At 43.4% G+C, this 15,019-nt stretch overlaps 1 protein-coding gene across 1 annotated transcript in view; it reads left to right on the forward strand.

Moving 5' to 3' along the window:
- The window catches only part of RNF138 (ring finger protein 138), an 805,118-nt gene that overhangs the window by 543,542 nt on the left and 246,557 nt on the right, over positions 1 to 15,019 (forward strand). The window contains exon 5 of the mRNA XM_069620970.1: positions 14,633 to 14,701. Coding sequence (XP_069477071.1) covers positions 14,633 to 14,701 — 69 coding nt within the window. The remainder of the gene's footprint in view (positions 1 to 14,632; positions 14,702 to 15,019) is intronic.

The raw sequence follows: 15,019 nt of genomic DNA on the forward strand, positions 1-15,019 counted from the left end.
AGTCCTGGCGCCTTTGGCGCCAGGCTCATGGAAGAACTTAAACAAGACATTTTCATTATGGGCAGAAGTGCTTGGAATGGAACAGGAACTCTTTTATTATGGGCAGCAATACTCTCAAGAACTCTCATTTGTGTGTAACTTGTCCGGGTGTGGTCTCCATCTGCATCTGCATGTGCAACTTCTAGGAGTGGCAGGGTGCGGCATGCAGGACTATGCTAGGGGGCGTGGCCTTAAGAGCTCAGCTATAAAAGGCAGCCCAACCCAAAGGCACATGCTTTGTGTTATTCTGCACCTCCGTGCAGCGTAACGCTCCCCATCGCCTGGGATTCATTTTACCTGGAGAGATCCTGCCATCTTCATCCGTACTTACCATCTGGAGGATCTTGCTCTCATCTGTATGCTTCTTCCTGACACCGCGGCTCACCTGCAAACATCTCGGAGCGCAGACATCTTCCTGGCACCACGGCTCACCTGCAAACATCTCGAAGTGCAGGCATCTTCTTCCTGGCACCGTGGCTCACCTTCAAGCATCTCGGAGCGCAGACATCTTCTTCCTGGTAAAGCGGCTCACCGGCAAACATCTCGGAATGCAGACAGCATCATCTAGGCACCACAGCACGACGCACGCCATCAGAACATGCAGCACCTACAAGAGAAAGGCAAAAGACAAGGTTAGACACTAAACAGACATTACTTTAAGGGTGCGCTGCCATTAAAACCTTGCGCGTTCCCTGAAGCCATCACTCACCTGCTGCTGGACATCGCGGTTGCATCCATCTTCCACTCAGCCGCTTTCCGCGCCTCTGAAGCCGTTGTTAGGCCACATTTCCACCTATTTGAGAGAAAACAGAGAGGAACGTTATTCAGTGAAAAAAACAACATCGAGAGAGATCTAACTCCAGGGAGGGCTGCAACCATGCCCCAACGCCTCCGCAGAGACCAGGTGAGCGTAACAGTGCCCTGCAAAACCACCATGTCTCTCTTTGTGAGTGCTGTTTCTAAGTAGATAAAGATAGTGGTGCCCTGTGCTACTTCCCTGTACACTGCTGGTCTGAATAAGTCTTGGTGGGTAATCAAATGGTTTGGTCCTTAATCCTGGTAACTCATCTGAACAATACCTGTACTCCATAAAGGAATAACTTCAGGTAGAGTGGTGTACGCAAAGTGCTGTGTGCGCAGACTGCTTGTATCAGTACCGCGACCTGTGTATGATAGATAGTGTATGATAGATGCCTGGAGTGGAACACATGGTACCCTTTTCTGAAAGCGAAATGGTCGTGTTCAGTTTGCTCATAATGTCTCGGCTAATATGTTGATTGATGTTTCCCGTGAGTACAGCGAGGGCGCTACAATTTCGTGTGTACCTATGGTAAGAGGTAAATCTTCAATGACAGGAACCGTTACCAGAGCCCCCGTAAAACCCTGCGTGTCCATTATTTTGTCCAACATGGGAAACCTTCCCTCCCTAATATAGGACTTGGTGGCTCCCGCATCGACCAAAAATGAAAATTCTTTGTTGACTATCTTCACTGCAACCTCTCGTTCCGCTTATGGGTCTGCAGTCACTGAAAGGACTGTGCACATTAGAGCTCTCTGTGAGCTTTGCTATTGGGAGGTTGTGAATGCCCCTACAAATGAGAAAGGGCTTTCCCTGAACACGGTCACTCTTGTGTGGTGTGGTACTGTATTTTGGGGTGACAAATGATTGCTCCATTTTTGGGCTGGTGTTTGTGATTATGCTTGTGCTCGCAGGGCTTTCAGTTGTGGTTATTGAGGCATCTGCTGTTGCTGTATAGTGCTCTACGGAACTTGTAATACTGGGGGCAACTGATGCGTTGTGTCTTGAACATTTGTGGGAAACAGTACTTGTATTTGTGGTGGCTGGATCTGTGGTTGTGGGGGTTGCATCTGCTGCGTTGGTGGCTGTATTTGCATCGGAGGGGGCTGCATCTATGGCTGTGGGGCACAGGTAAGTGTCTGATATGCTGGGGATTCACCCTGGCCATACAGTGGTTGGGGCCTACTCTACATTCACATTCAGTCCATCCCTTTGTCTCAATTTCTCCCACTTTCCCCAACAATGCCTGCACGTTTGCAGTGAGATCCCTGGATAATATGTGATAAAAACCGGGAATGTTCCTATCCCATGGCTGTTGCGTCTCCAACCTCCACATTTCCTGTGTTTTCTGTATCTATAATGCAGGGTCCTCCTCTGGTCTCATAGTGAGTGCTAAAATTGATTGCATGTCTGAGGTATCTGGGTACATAATCCTTAACACTTTCGATACATGTGCTAAACAGTTATTGAATGGGCCACAATGATAGGAATTACTGCTCAATGTTACCCCATCATACCGTGCCCGTTTCCAAATCCCATCCAGCTGCTTGCCCATTAAATAATAAGCTTTTCATATCACCTATAGCCAAGATAACACCTGCTTTATCTTTTTTGAAGTGCGTAGATCCATGTGCCTGCCCCTGCTGTGAGTGATGGCAAGCTGTTTATTACGTTTTCCTTAACCATATTTGGCCATGGTGCATACTGTGATCCACCTCTACCTTTCTTTAAAAGTAAGAACCGCTTCTGAAGCTGCAAAGGTCTGTCCCCCTTCGCGCTACTTGCTACTGCTATCCTGGGTTGCCATTTCCTAAGTCATTTTGACCAATCTCAGTACACCTCTCTCTCTCTTTCCCTCTCTCTACCTCTCTCCCTCTCTCTAACTCTCTCCCTTTCCCTATCGTTATCATCTACTTGACAATAGTCATCTGCAGAGTGTGATGAATCCTATGGAGTTATCACGGATTCCCCAACAAGAATCTCCTTCCATGTGGCCAGGGGATGGCAGCCGCTACCTGATCCTGACCTTGGGGGTGGTACCATGGTGGAGGATCATCTGGAAGGCGCTGGCTGTCGGGGGAAGGTGGTGACCCAATCAGGATGGATACAGTATTCTTCCCTTATTGTGGAAAAAGACCTCATAGTTCCTAAATTCTTGATGGCTTGTTGTCGCCATAAAAGCCCATTCATACCTCATACACACATCTAACACCTCCTATCTCTAATATTTTTCTAATAAAAAATCCTAAACAGTATTGCTTTGGGAATCCTAAAAATTGTATGGACTCCAACTCCCATTAAGCCGCAAGTACTGAGACAAGGAAGAGGAAGAAGGAGTTTTTCCAGACTGAAAGAAACACAAAATTAAACATACAGACTAATTGTTTTGATGGAACACAAGTGCGAAGGACAGGCAGGCGCTCGCAACTAAATGCTGGTGTGACGAGAGGCCATGAAAGACATAGCAGGGACTGTGAGAGGACCGTCAGAGGACTGGCAACTACAGCAAAGTTACTGGAGCCACGGCTGTACAGAGAGGCAGCAATCTTACCAGCGATTGAGCGTGGAGTGGCCAGGCATGCTAGAGGAGAGTTTGCAGTGTGAGGGAGGCTGCCCAGGAGAGGAGGCTTCTTTGCAGCAGTGTGGTACAGGTCAAGAACGCTATAAAACGCAGGTGAGTCAGCCCAGAACCATTGGGAACCCCAGGGCGTACTAACAGGCACATAAGCAAATACAAATATTTGAATACCGACCAAGTAAAGTACCAAGACAGAACTTGAACAATTCCCCATATAAGAGATGTCAATGTGGGGAAATTTGGAGCAAGTATTACCACAAGCCAATAAATACTAATTAACATTTTAAAAGGCAGAACTTGAACAAGTCCCCATGCATCAGATGCCGATGTGGGGAAAGTTGTAAAAAGTAGTACATCAGCCAATGAAGTGAAAGCACAGTCAAGTAATAAAACTGTGCTACATTTAAAGACATTTGGGCCTAATTACAAGTTTGCCGGTCCGGTAACAATGGTACCGGTAAGCTTGCCGATACTGTTGTTACCGGACTGGCAAACTACAAGTCTGCAAGCCGGTGCCCTTCTGACCACCAGGTCTGATCTGGTGGGCAGAAAGGCACCCGCTCGCAGACCTTGACAGATGCACCGGCACCATTCATCAATGGTGCCGGTGCAACCTTCATGAATGGTGCTGGTGCATCCGTCCTCCCAATTCCCATTGAGTCCAATGGGACTAATATGGGAATGGGGAGTCATATTTTCCTGCGCCCGGGAATGGGCGATTACTGGGTCTGCCAGGGCTGTAATGCTCCGGTAAATGCCCATTCCTGGGTGCTGGAAAATTCATGACTCCGGTGGCAGCCGTGCCGGTATTTACCGGCAGGCCTATCGCCAGGGTCGTAATGACCCCCATTGAAACCAGGAGAAGAATACCTGGTATAATGAACACAACAGTTCATGAGCATTTGGGGAGATAACTTGCAGAGAAGTATACCTGGGGATCTGCAAGACCCCATAAAGGGATTCCTGGCAGGGGAGTGTACCAGGCAATTCACTCCAAGTATATGGAAATATAAGACATTGCGGCTGGATTCCTGGCAAGGGAGTATATCAGGCAATCTAAGAAGTTGATGAAAGGGATTCCTGGCAAACAGCACAACAGGCACTTTGAAGGTAATTAAGAACTTTTAAATTGTAGGACGATACCTGGCAGGATAGTACACCAGGGGAATCTAAAGAACCTACTAAGGATTTCTGGGAGAGGAGTATACCAGGAGGTTCACTAAGGTCACAGAAAGAAACATACTTACTTTGTAGAACATATGGTAGAAAAGTGTATCAAAGACTCTAGAATAGCAGATATTTGAAGCTTAGAATTTGATCGAAAACCTGTTTTTAATATTGAGATTGAAATATCTGGCAGAGGGGAAAACCCAAGGACATGGGGAGCTCAAAGGAGGATTCCTTATAGACAAGTGCATTAGGTGATCTACCAAGATACCCACATAAACTAAAAAGAACCTTACATGGAATATCTTATTTGAACAAGATCCTTTTTTGTGAACTCAGTATAAAGAAAGTCTAGGAAAAGCTAAATGGTATGAGATATATTGTTTGCACAAGAGCTTGCTGACTTTAATATAAAGAACCAAAGGAATTGTTGTTTGAAAGAAATACTTTTGCCATCCTTAAGAAACAATTGTTTGAAAGAGGAACTTTTGCTGTGCTTAACAAGCAGTTGTTCGAAAGAGACACTTTTGCCATCCTACCTGAAATATCCAGGGGAAGCAAACCACCCTCTGTAACCAACGGTTTTCACCTTGGAAAAGACTATTTCTGTTGGGTTTATTTTCTTGCTTTTGTGAGCATGTTTTGCCAAACAACCTTGCAACCTTAGTTGTTCATTTTTAGGGTGCGGGTCCGATTAGTTTTAGGGTGAGGGTCTGATTAGTAGGTTTTAGGCACAAGGACGGTATATATATATATATATATACAGCATTGTGCCCGAGCTGCCTCTGACTTTTTGCAACAAGGTTACACCAAAAAGAACATTGAAATGGCCTACAACAAGGCCAGAGGACTGTGTAGGGACAAATTATTGTATGGCATTCAACCGTGTAAAACTGCCACGGATGATGAACCCAGACTCATTGTCTCCTTCGATAATGCCTCCAAGAATGTTCGCAGGATTATTGAGCGACATTGGCATGTTTTAACTTTGGACCAAGATTTATGTTCTGTACTTTCCAAACGCCCCACCATCACCTACAAAAGAGTACCATCACTCAGAGACAAGTTAGTCTCCAGCTTTCTGTCACCCATTGATAAAAGTCCACCTTCTTCCAATTGGCTGGCGGTCTCCCCCATTGGCTTTACCAAATGTACTAAATGTAAAGCGTGTGCCCACGCTTCTTTCTCCCTGCAAATTTTACTTACATCCAGTTACCAAAAGTAAGCAAATTATCAATTATTCCATCAACTGCGACACTACCTATGTTGTCTATGTTCTTTCATGCCCCTGCAGGAAGTGGTACGTTGGGAGCACTACTGTTAAGATTAAACTTAGGATTCTCCAGCATTTTAGGGCAATTAAAAACTCTGATCCCGCGTACCCCATGGCCAAACACTTCTTGCATGAACATGCGAATGATTCCAACCTGCTTACTTTCTTTGCAGTGGGACACATTCCCATTCATCCTAGGGGGGAGTCCGCGTTCTAAAGCTCAGACAATCGGAGACACTATTTATTTTGGACCTTGATACCAAGTTCCCTAATGGGCTCAATCTCGATGAGGAGCTTTATACGTTCCTTGGGACTTAAGGCTGTTGACATTTTCATTTTCAGCTATGCTCTCCCTCTTGCTGACTCTTTCGATTTCTCTTTGATTTCGGTGTCTTTAACCTCCATTTGCCTTTATATTCTGTATCCTTGGCCTAATTGAGTTACCTTACACCTTATTTTCTTGGTGTCCTTGTATTTATTTTTTCCTCTATTAGACTTATGTATGTTTATTTGTCTATTTGCTGCAGCACGATTTGATGGGACTTGAGCTCCTTATTGTTTTTTTTCTTACTACTATTATTAATTGTCCTTTTATTTCTCCCATTTTTGCGGTTCCACCTTTTCCCTGACGTAGCTTCACAGTCGTTCCCCCCTCTTTTCATTTGTACTTTTGTATTAGCATATTTCTGTTAATATTAATTATTCTGTCTTTCCACCACTCTTTCAGGGCTTATGCCTCTGGGCATCCTTTATAACATTTTCTCCCTTCTTGGCTAGCCATATACTGTGTGATTTTATATGTGTTTCTTGCTATCATTCCGGCTCTTATATATTACATCTTTCGAGGTTGCGATTGTTCCTTTTAATGGTGCTGACACTTTGCAATTGTTGCAATTTTTGACTCTGTAATAATGGCCCCGTATATTTGCACATTAGTATGCTGCTTGCACTTGCACCTTACTACTACTTTTTATAGGGCCATTATTCTGTCTCTTGCATTGTTTTAGATTTCTATATTGCTACCTCGCTGTAGCGCATTTGCGCTCCATAATCATGCTGCTATTATCACCTGCATTTGCACTTTATTCCATTTGCCCGAATGCTGCTATCTGCCTTGTTTACACATATTATCATTGTTATTTTTGTTTTGTATTTTTGCACATTAATTGGCTGCTAGTAATGCTTTTAATATCATGTTCATTCCATCGGCATTAGTCATGTATATTTATGTCCTATGATGCTCCAGATTGATGTCATGATTCCTTTAGTGTGGCTGCTAGACGGCATGTGTACTTCCATTTTATCTCATATAATGGTTTTATTCATTAGAGTAGTGTATTTAATACTTTTTCAACTGTGTTAGTGTATCTTTGATTACAACTTCGTACTACTATTGTTATTTATATTAGGTGGTACCCTGGAACCATGGCCCTGCCCTACACGGAAGGCGTGCGCCAGTTTTTACTTCATGGGCTTTTCTGCCATTGTTTATATTCTCATGCACTTTGCGCTCTATTTATTGTGGCGCCACTTGGCCTTTCATTTTGTCCATTCTTTGCCATTCCATTCCATTCCAATATGGCCGCCGCCTGTTCGTCTATGCAGGTACTCAAGTTATTCCAGGGAAATAGTAAAAGGACTATTTTTATTAAATTATAAAAGCGCTCTCAGTTGAGTGTGAAACGCGTTGTGTGCGGGCCGTGCGTACCGGCGTCCTGCCTCTGTTTTTGCCGCTGCTCCCCAGCCGTAATATGTATATTTTTTTGTCCATTTCTTTGGTTATATTAAAACACTTTAAGACCTTTACTTCTCTTGCGAGCTGTGCTATTTGTGCTTTTCTCATGGATCTTGGTCTCTCAACTGACCACGGAGAGTGCGGTTTACTTTCTCCTCTTTTTTCGTTTCAATATATATATATATTTATATATATATATGTTTTGATGACTTGACCCAGACTGATCTTTAGTTTTCGTTTCCTAAGCAGGCAAACCCTCTTTAGGATAGGGACAGAGAGGCCTTTATCCACCACTTTTTTTATTTAATAAAAATGTCCGATAATGAAAAAATTACAACTTTGTGTCCGCGTCTCATTTCTGACCCCTCACATGAGTCACTATTCACTGCTTCTAAAGTGGGGAGTTCCGCTTCAAAATAGGGTTTACTGTTTAATTTAAACTACATATTTCTGGTGTGATCCATGTGCATCGCCCCTCTGCCTGTTCACGTGCAGCGATTGCAAGCTCCCCCTCTGCTTCCTTCAGCACAACCTCTATCTGCCTTTGTGTGCTCTTCCCCTTTTCCAAAAATAGTGTGCTCCCAACAGTGTCTGCTGCTGTGTGGGTAGTAGTTATGTTATTAGAGGTACCCGCTTAGGTAGTCGTACTAGCTCCTTGTTTCTTCTTGGTCGCCCCTTTTTGATCCTCAGGTGCAGGTACATGATCGGGGTTGGTGTAGCCTGACACGGGTTGCAAAGCCAGAAAGAACCCATTAGGGTGCAGGGCAGAGGGTACTGTAACCGTGTCATTACTGTTAGCTGCCATTTTGTCAGGAGCTTCCTCCTCCTCAAATATTTTCCACAACTCTAATATGCTTTATCTACTCTTCAGTTTGCTTGTTTGTGTGCAGCCAATAAATATGAGTACATGTTCTCTACAATTTCCCTTTCAAAGGTACCCTCTGAGGGCCAGGATTTGAAAATTGTTCCTGCTGTGTCCTGCACCCACTCTATGTGGTACTTTATTATTGTATCTCTATACTGTGGCAGTGTACTGCATATGTTTTCCAACCGAGTTTCCATAATACCAATTAAGCCCATCACTTTGCGGAGCGTGACCAACCGACACTAATCAAACAGGGTTGTGTATCACCACACTTCTGTGGCACTGCAATAACCCAATTTGGAAAAACTTCAATCGTATTACAACAGTCCCCCAATTCCCCAAAAACAATTTTGAAAACCTCAAATGTTCAACACTTTTTTTTCTTTTCACATTGCCACCACTCACACCTCACCCTTCAATCACCACACACCTTTCCTACTTCTCACACCAATCAAAACACAATCCTCACTCACTCCAGTACATTGATACCCGCACCACCCTAACAATTGTACTACAATCCTACAACACTTCAACAAATCCACTATACTCATAGAACCATAAATCGCCTCACATGCACAAAACAAAACTCGCTCCTACATACAACAATAATATTTTCTCACTCCACTTATTGGGCCAACAAAAACAAATATTCTACCTCTACAATATATTCTACAATGATCTCTGTCCACTCCTGAGAGGAGTTCCCAAACCAATTCACAATTCTGTCATACTAATGACTTCATATTTCCTCCTCAATATCTGATCAAAAGTCTTACAATACTACAAAGTGCCATATTTTCCCACAACAGAGATCCCTTTCAATCTACTCTAATAATTGATATAATAATCAACCAAAAAATTTAAATTTTTATCTTTTTATGCACTGGTACACTCATGTACTCTGAGACCTCTGAGTCCCCTCGATGCTGAGTCTCCCCTCTCAACTCCGGAAACACCCAGATCACGGTCGGCCCACAGGATCAGGCAGACCTTCGGCAAACTCGGCGTCTGCAAAACCTCCTCGTTTTGTGCACTCAATCTAGTCTGTGCAGGCCAGTGCCGCACACCGAAGGTGTGTGGCCATGGGCGTAATTTTAGGGAGGGGCAGGGGTGTTTGTCCCCCCCAACTTTCATGGCACACTATTTTGTCCCCATTCATTTGAATGGGGCACCTTTTCTTCAGAGGTCATGTCCCCCCCAACATTTTCAGCAAAGTTTCTCCACTGTGTGTGGCAGGGAGCCCATAACCTTGTCGGGGAACTGGGGATCTCACTGGGGCATCCAAATGTAAAGCATGGTCCCCCAAGCAATCCAAGTAACAATCCAAAAGTAGTCAAAAATTGAGTGTACAAGTTGCAAGAAAAAATACAATTATTATTAAACAAACACAGCTGGGAGAAAAAACAGACGGCTCTGTGGAACTGAACTGGAACCATTTTCTCAACAGTATACTTCTGGCCTACTCCTTTTAAAGCAAAGAATTGGAACAATTAGTATAATTCTGACATGGTGATTGGTTGCTCGAAATCAGGCCCCTAACGAACGCTATGCATTGATAAATCTAACTGGTGGGTTCCTTTCCCGTGGCAAATAAAGATACCACCCTTTGGACATTACCTGATGTGATAGTCAGCACAATACTCAGCACTTGGATTGGTTGGCATCATTCGTAGCACAACTTGATAGAATGCTAGGTGCTGATTGGGCACTTATGGTGGAGACAGCGCCAGACAATAGCATCCCACAGAGAAGGACCAATGACCTTATGAGTGGAAATCAGTGAGGAGAAAGCTATGTTACTTTTCCCAGAACAATGCAATCCCCTCCTGTATGGATTCCTTATCCTCTCATCCCCTGAACCCGCTCGCTCACTACCTCCTGTTTCGATGCATGTTGCCAACTCTGCACCAACCTTCTAGTTATCTTCTCACGATGAACAGCTGCTTAAAATAAAATGTGTGCACGACCTTGCTGCTAGAAATGAATTCCTTCTATTTATTTGTTCTACCACACACTTTTATTCTTGATTCAAAGGCCCTGTTGGCAATGGGGGCGCTGTTGCTCCCATCCCAGTTCTCTATATTCGCATGGCTGTGATCTGAGCCCCCTTGTGCACCAGAATGTGTCTTTCACAATCACTGTGTATTCATTAGTATCGTCTGGGAAGGCACCTTCAGTCTGGAGAGCGACTTCATGCCCATGAGGAAATACTCCCTTGCAACAATTAATTGGGCTGTTTGGCATCCCTTTCCATCATGACCTTCACCCCATGAGATTCTCTGCCCAACAGTGAAAATAAAATTCAGTTGAACTGATACTGTGGCCTTTAGCTAAACCATGATACTCTGCAACTTTCAACACTCACTGGCTCCAATGTGGCCGTCCTCTGGCTCCCTGCAGAAACCAAAAATGCTGCTTAATACAATTCAACCTACACAATAAAACCAAGCCCAACCTACCTGCCCTTTTCCCTAATACAATAGGTGCACTGACCCAAGTTCCCTCTAAAACTACCCCATGCACATGTCATTTTCTGCACAGCTCCCAACCTAACAGCTCCCTGATGTGTGGCTCAACTATCTGTATATCTTCATTACCCTGTGACATCACCAAACCCTGTGACCACTGCGTCAGTACCCAGGCCTAAGGACTTGCTAAGTATCTTTTATAGCCTGTACTTCCACCACCTTTGGGATGCAGGATTTGCATCTTGACACCAATTTCAAGATATTAAACTTTTAAGTTATATCTATATATCACACATGCACAGAAGGAATGTACTTCTTTTATTTGACCTGTACATGTGCATGTAGGAAAGGTACATTTTGCACATGTACACTAATATACGTATGAAAATGCGCATCAAAGTTAGGACTTGTGAGAAACCTGAGGGCGTCTCACAAGTAGTCACCGTGGATCCGTTGTTCAGGTGGCCAGGGGAGGGCCATTGCTCTTGGATCCAAACCCTGGTGGCAGACAAGCGAGGGAGGATCACCTGGGCAAGGGGTCCATGGGAACAGCGGGGAGAGTGTCCGAAGGTGAGATGTGGTATCGCAACGGAACGATAAGTGAGGGAGATGAAGTCCCGGAAGCTTTTATGGGATATGTTAGTTCAATCATCCCTGATCCAGGCCTCATTAACACTGATCCCAGAGAGGACAAGAAAGGATTTTATTATAGGACACTCATCTAATGTGCATGCGCATTCATATACACATATGCATTCATATACGCATAGGCACCCATTCCTGCACATACGGACACAGACTCTCAGGCTCCCACATTACTCACTCTTTCACACATGTACACAAGCTTGCAGTCACCCCTACCTCACCATATATCAGAAGCACATAAAGCACATTGTGATGAATCCTATGGAGTCATCACTAATCCCCAGCCTAAAGTTTCCTCCCATGTGGCCAGGGAAAGGCAGCCGTGATCTGATTCTGAACCTGGGGGTGGTATTCTGAGGGTGAATCATATGGGAGGAGATGGCTTTTGGGGAAAAGTGGTGACTCCAACAGGAGAGACGCAATATTCTTCTCTTTCCTGTGATTAAGACCCTCTAATTCCAGAGTTCCTGATGGCATGTTGTGATTATTCAGAACCACTCAGTTGTAAAACTCTGAAACCCCCTTTTGTCAAACATTCCAGGCAGAATACTATTCACTCTTCATGTGTACATAACACCCCTAATTCTTTTTAACATCTAATCTTTATGATGGTTGCTATTTAAACAAAGGTGTACAGCAATATAACTTAAAACACTTTAAAAATCCTTTAGACTCCAAGTCCCAGAAAGCCTCAAGTACCGAGACGAAGAAGAGGAGGAAGGAGTCAATATGGAATGAAAGTAACATAAAGTTCAACTTGAGGTCTAGTTGTCAGCTTCACAATCAGCTGCGTGGGACATTTAAACCTGAAGATCACTGGCAAACAGGGAGAGGAGAGCTGCAGAGAAAGCAAAGCGGGAAGCAAACTCAAAGGCAGAGGCAGACACAAGGAGATGAGTCGTGTTAGATGATCCAAATGCTTACAGACAACCGCCTGGAGGCATATCTTACTAGAGAAACAAGAGTCCAATAAACACACAGCAGGTGCCCTGGAGGGACCACAGGAACAAAGACAGTGGCGGCAAGACCGTAGAAGACGCCGTCCTGTGGGGTTGCCTTGGTTTCATCTGCGAGTAGGTGAAAAGCCGACACAGGAACTGAATGAGAGTCTGCCTGACAGGGGAAGCCTGCCCAACAATATACCTTGACCTCAGCTGCACGTTACACCAGTGAGTTGACCCAGAGAAGTTGTGGGCCCCAGGGCGTGCCAACACATTTGTTAACACTTGGGTAATTATTTTGAATACAAGTCGAGTAGAATTGAAGGGCAAAAGTTGTACAAATCTCCTTATATGAGATGTCATTTTTGGGAAACTTGAAACAAGTATTTCCATAAGCCAGACACACTATGGACGACCTTGAAATGCTAAAGTTGTACAAATCTCCTTATATGAAACGTCAATTTGGGTGAAAATTGGAATACGCATTGTCAATAGCCAAGAGATAGTAAGAAGTTGACAGACAAAACTGAACAAACCCCCATATATGGGATGTCAATACGGGGGAAGTTGGAATAAGTAATAGCTGAAGTCAATGAAGTATAAGCAGTGAAGAAGTGCAACAGTGTTATACTTGAAAGGAAAGTGAACATTGTAGAAAGACCTGGTGCAGGATGCACATCAGGCAGTGAACCCTTTTTGGAAAGAGACCTGGACAGAAGATTACACCAGGGGATCTGCAAGAGCCAAAAGAAGGAATTCCTGGCATGAGAGCAAACCAGGCTATCTAAAGATGCAGTTGAGACATTCTTGGCAGGAGAGTATACCAGGAAATCATTTTAGAGCAGTTGTTGAAATTGAACATTGTTACCATCCTGTAAAGTAGAAAAGACTTCCTTTTTTGTATACTCCTACAGTGTTGTAGAAAATACATTTTTCTTTGCCATCCTGAGCAAAGCACTATGTGAAAGAGACATTTTCATTAACTTTACCAGAACATTTTCAAGAGTTTTCCTAAAACAGTTCAGGGGAAGGGAACCAAACCCTGGATACCAGAATTGTTTTGTTGGAATTACACATTTGGATTTTTACACACTTTTGTTGAATTGGAAACAGAGACATTTACCTTGCAGCTTTTGATTGTGTATGCTAGTGTGAGGGTCAGAGAGATTTTAGACATAAGGTCAGCTTGCTTTACTTTTAGTTTCATAGGTAGGGACAGATAGGCCTTTATCCAAACCCCCTTTGATTTTAATAAAAATGAGTAATGTTGAAAGCATTACAACTGTGTGTCCACCTCATTTCTGACCCCTCACAACACATGGTAGCAAACACATTAGAACACACATAAAAATACATTAAATTCACCTCACACAAGAAAACTCCTGAGCTCCCCTCCCGGTGAAGCAGAGTTGCCCCCTAGAAAAACCCTAGAGGTGCTCGCTCAGCCCAGGTACTGCCTCCTCTTGAAAATCCTGCACAGATATCACAGTGCACTATGGGAAAGCGATATTTATCTAAATGTTTTTGGGTGCCCAAGATATCCTGCTCTATGACAATGAAAAGAAAACTACTGGCAATTTTTCCCTGTTAGAAAGTCAGTGCAGAAATTCAAATCACACTTTTATTTTGTGCTTTAACACGTTTGACCAGTTTGACAAATTTGCACCAAACCTTCCAGATTCTGTGTACTGGGCTGACAAACCTGTTTGTAAAGTGCCGAGCTGATTTGTCAAATGGGCCAAATGTTATTAGCCATAGAAGTTTGGGAAAGTCCGTTGATCAAGCAGTCTATCTAACTATAGGGCAGGGGTCTGCAACCTGCGCCTCCCCAGATGTAACGGACCGCCACCTCCATGGTGGCTCACCATTGCCTATGCTGTGTACGGTTGATGGGAGTTGTAGTAGTAGTTGACAAATGAAGAGCCAAAGGTTTTGGATCCCAGCTACATGACGAGGCCCACTGTTAATACATATATGTATGTATAACAACAAAGGCATATATTAAAAGGGACAGTATTTAGGCAATGAATAGGCAGACCATGATGCCAATTTTAATACAATTCACTGCTTTACTTGTTTGTTACATTAATGTTACTCTATTTATGCAATCTATTTATTTTAGTAACAGGACATCAACATTGGATAGCACAAGAGACTCATCTAATTGTGCAGCATTTCCAGACAATGAAAGGTTGGTATATTCTTTTATTATTGAATGATAAATGTTGATTACAGTGATTTAGATGGTCTGTTCAAGAAGTAGGGGTACTGGTCGATTCCATTAAATCTGTAGGCTGTTGAGTTTTTTTTCTAATCAAGGGCTGTGATCTGCAGGGTGTCCAGTAATTTGATCGAATACAAAGGATCGAATGACAAACATTTTGAGTTAAAAGGATCGCAAAACAATTTTTACGAATGCATTTTTTTTATGTTTCTTTTTTTTAAATTAAATATACTTAAAAAAAAGTTTTTTAAAGAAAACGAGGGGTTGGGGTGGGAACCACCATAT

This window comes from Ambystoma mexicanum, chromosome 5q (assembly GCF_040938575.1).
Source record: "Ambystoma mexicanum isolate Mex_15411 chromosome 5q, UKY_AmexF1_1, whole genome shotgun sequence".
Taxonomy (NCBI): Eukaryota; Metazoa; Chordata; class Amphibia; order Caudata; family Ambystomatidae; genus Ambystoma; species Ambystoma mexicanum.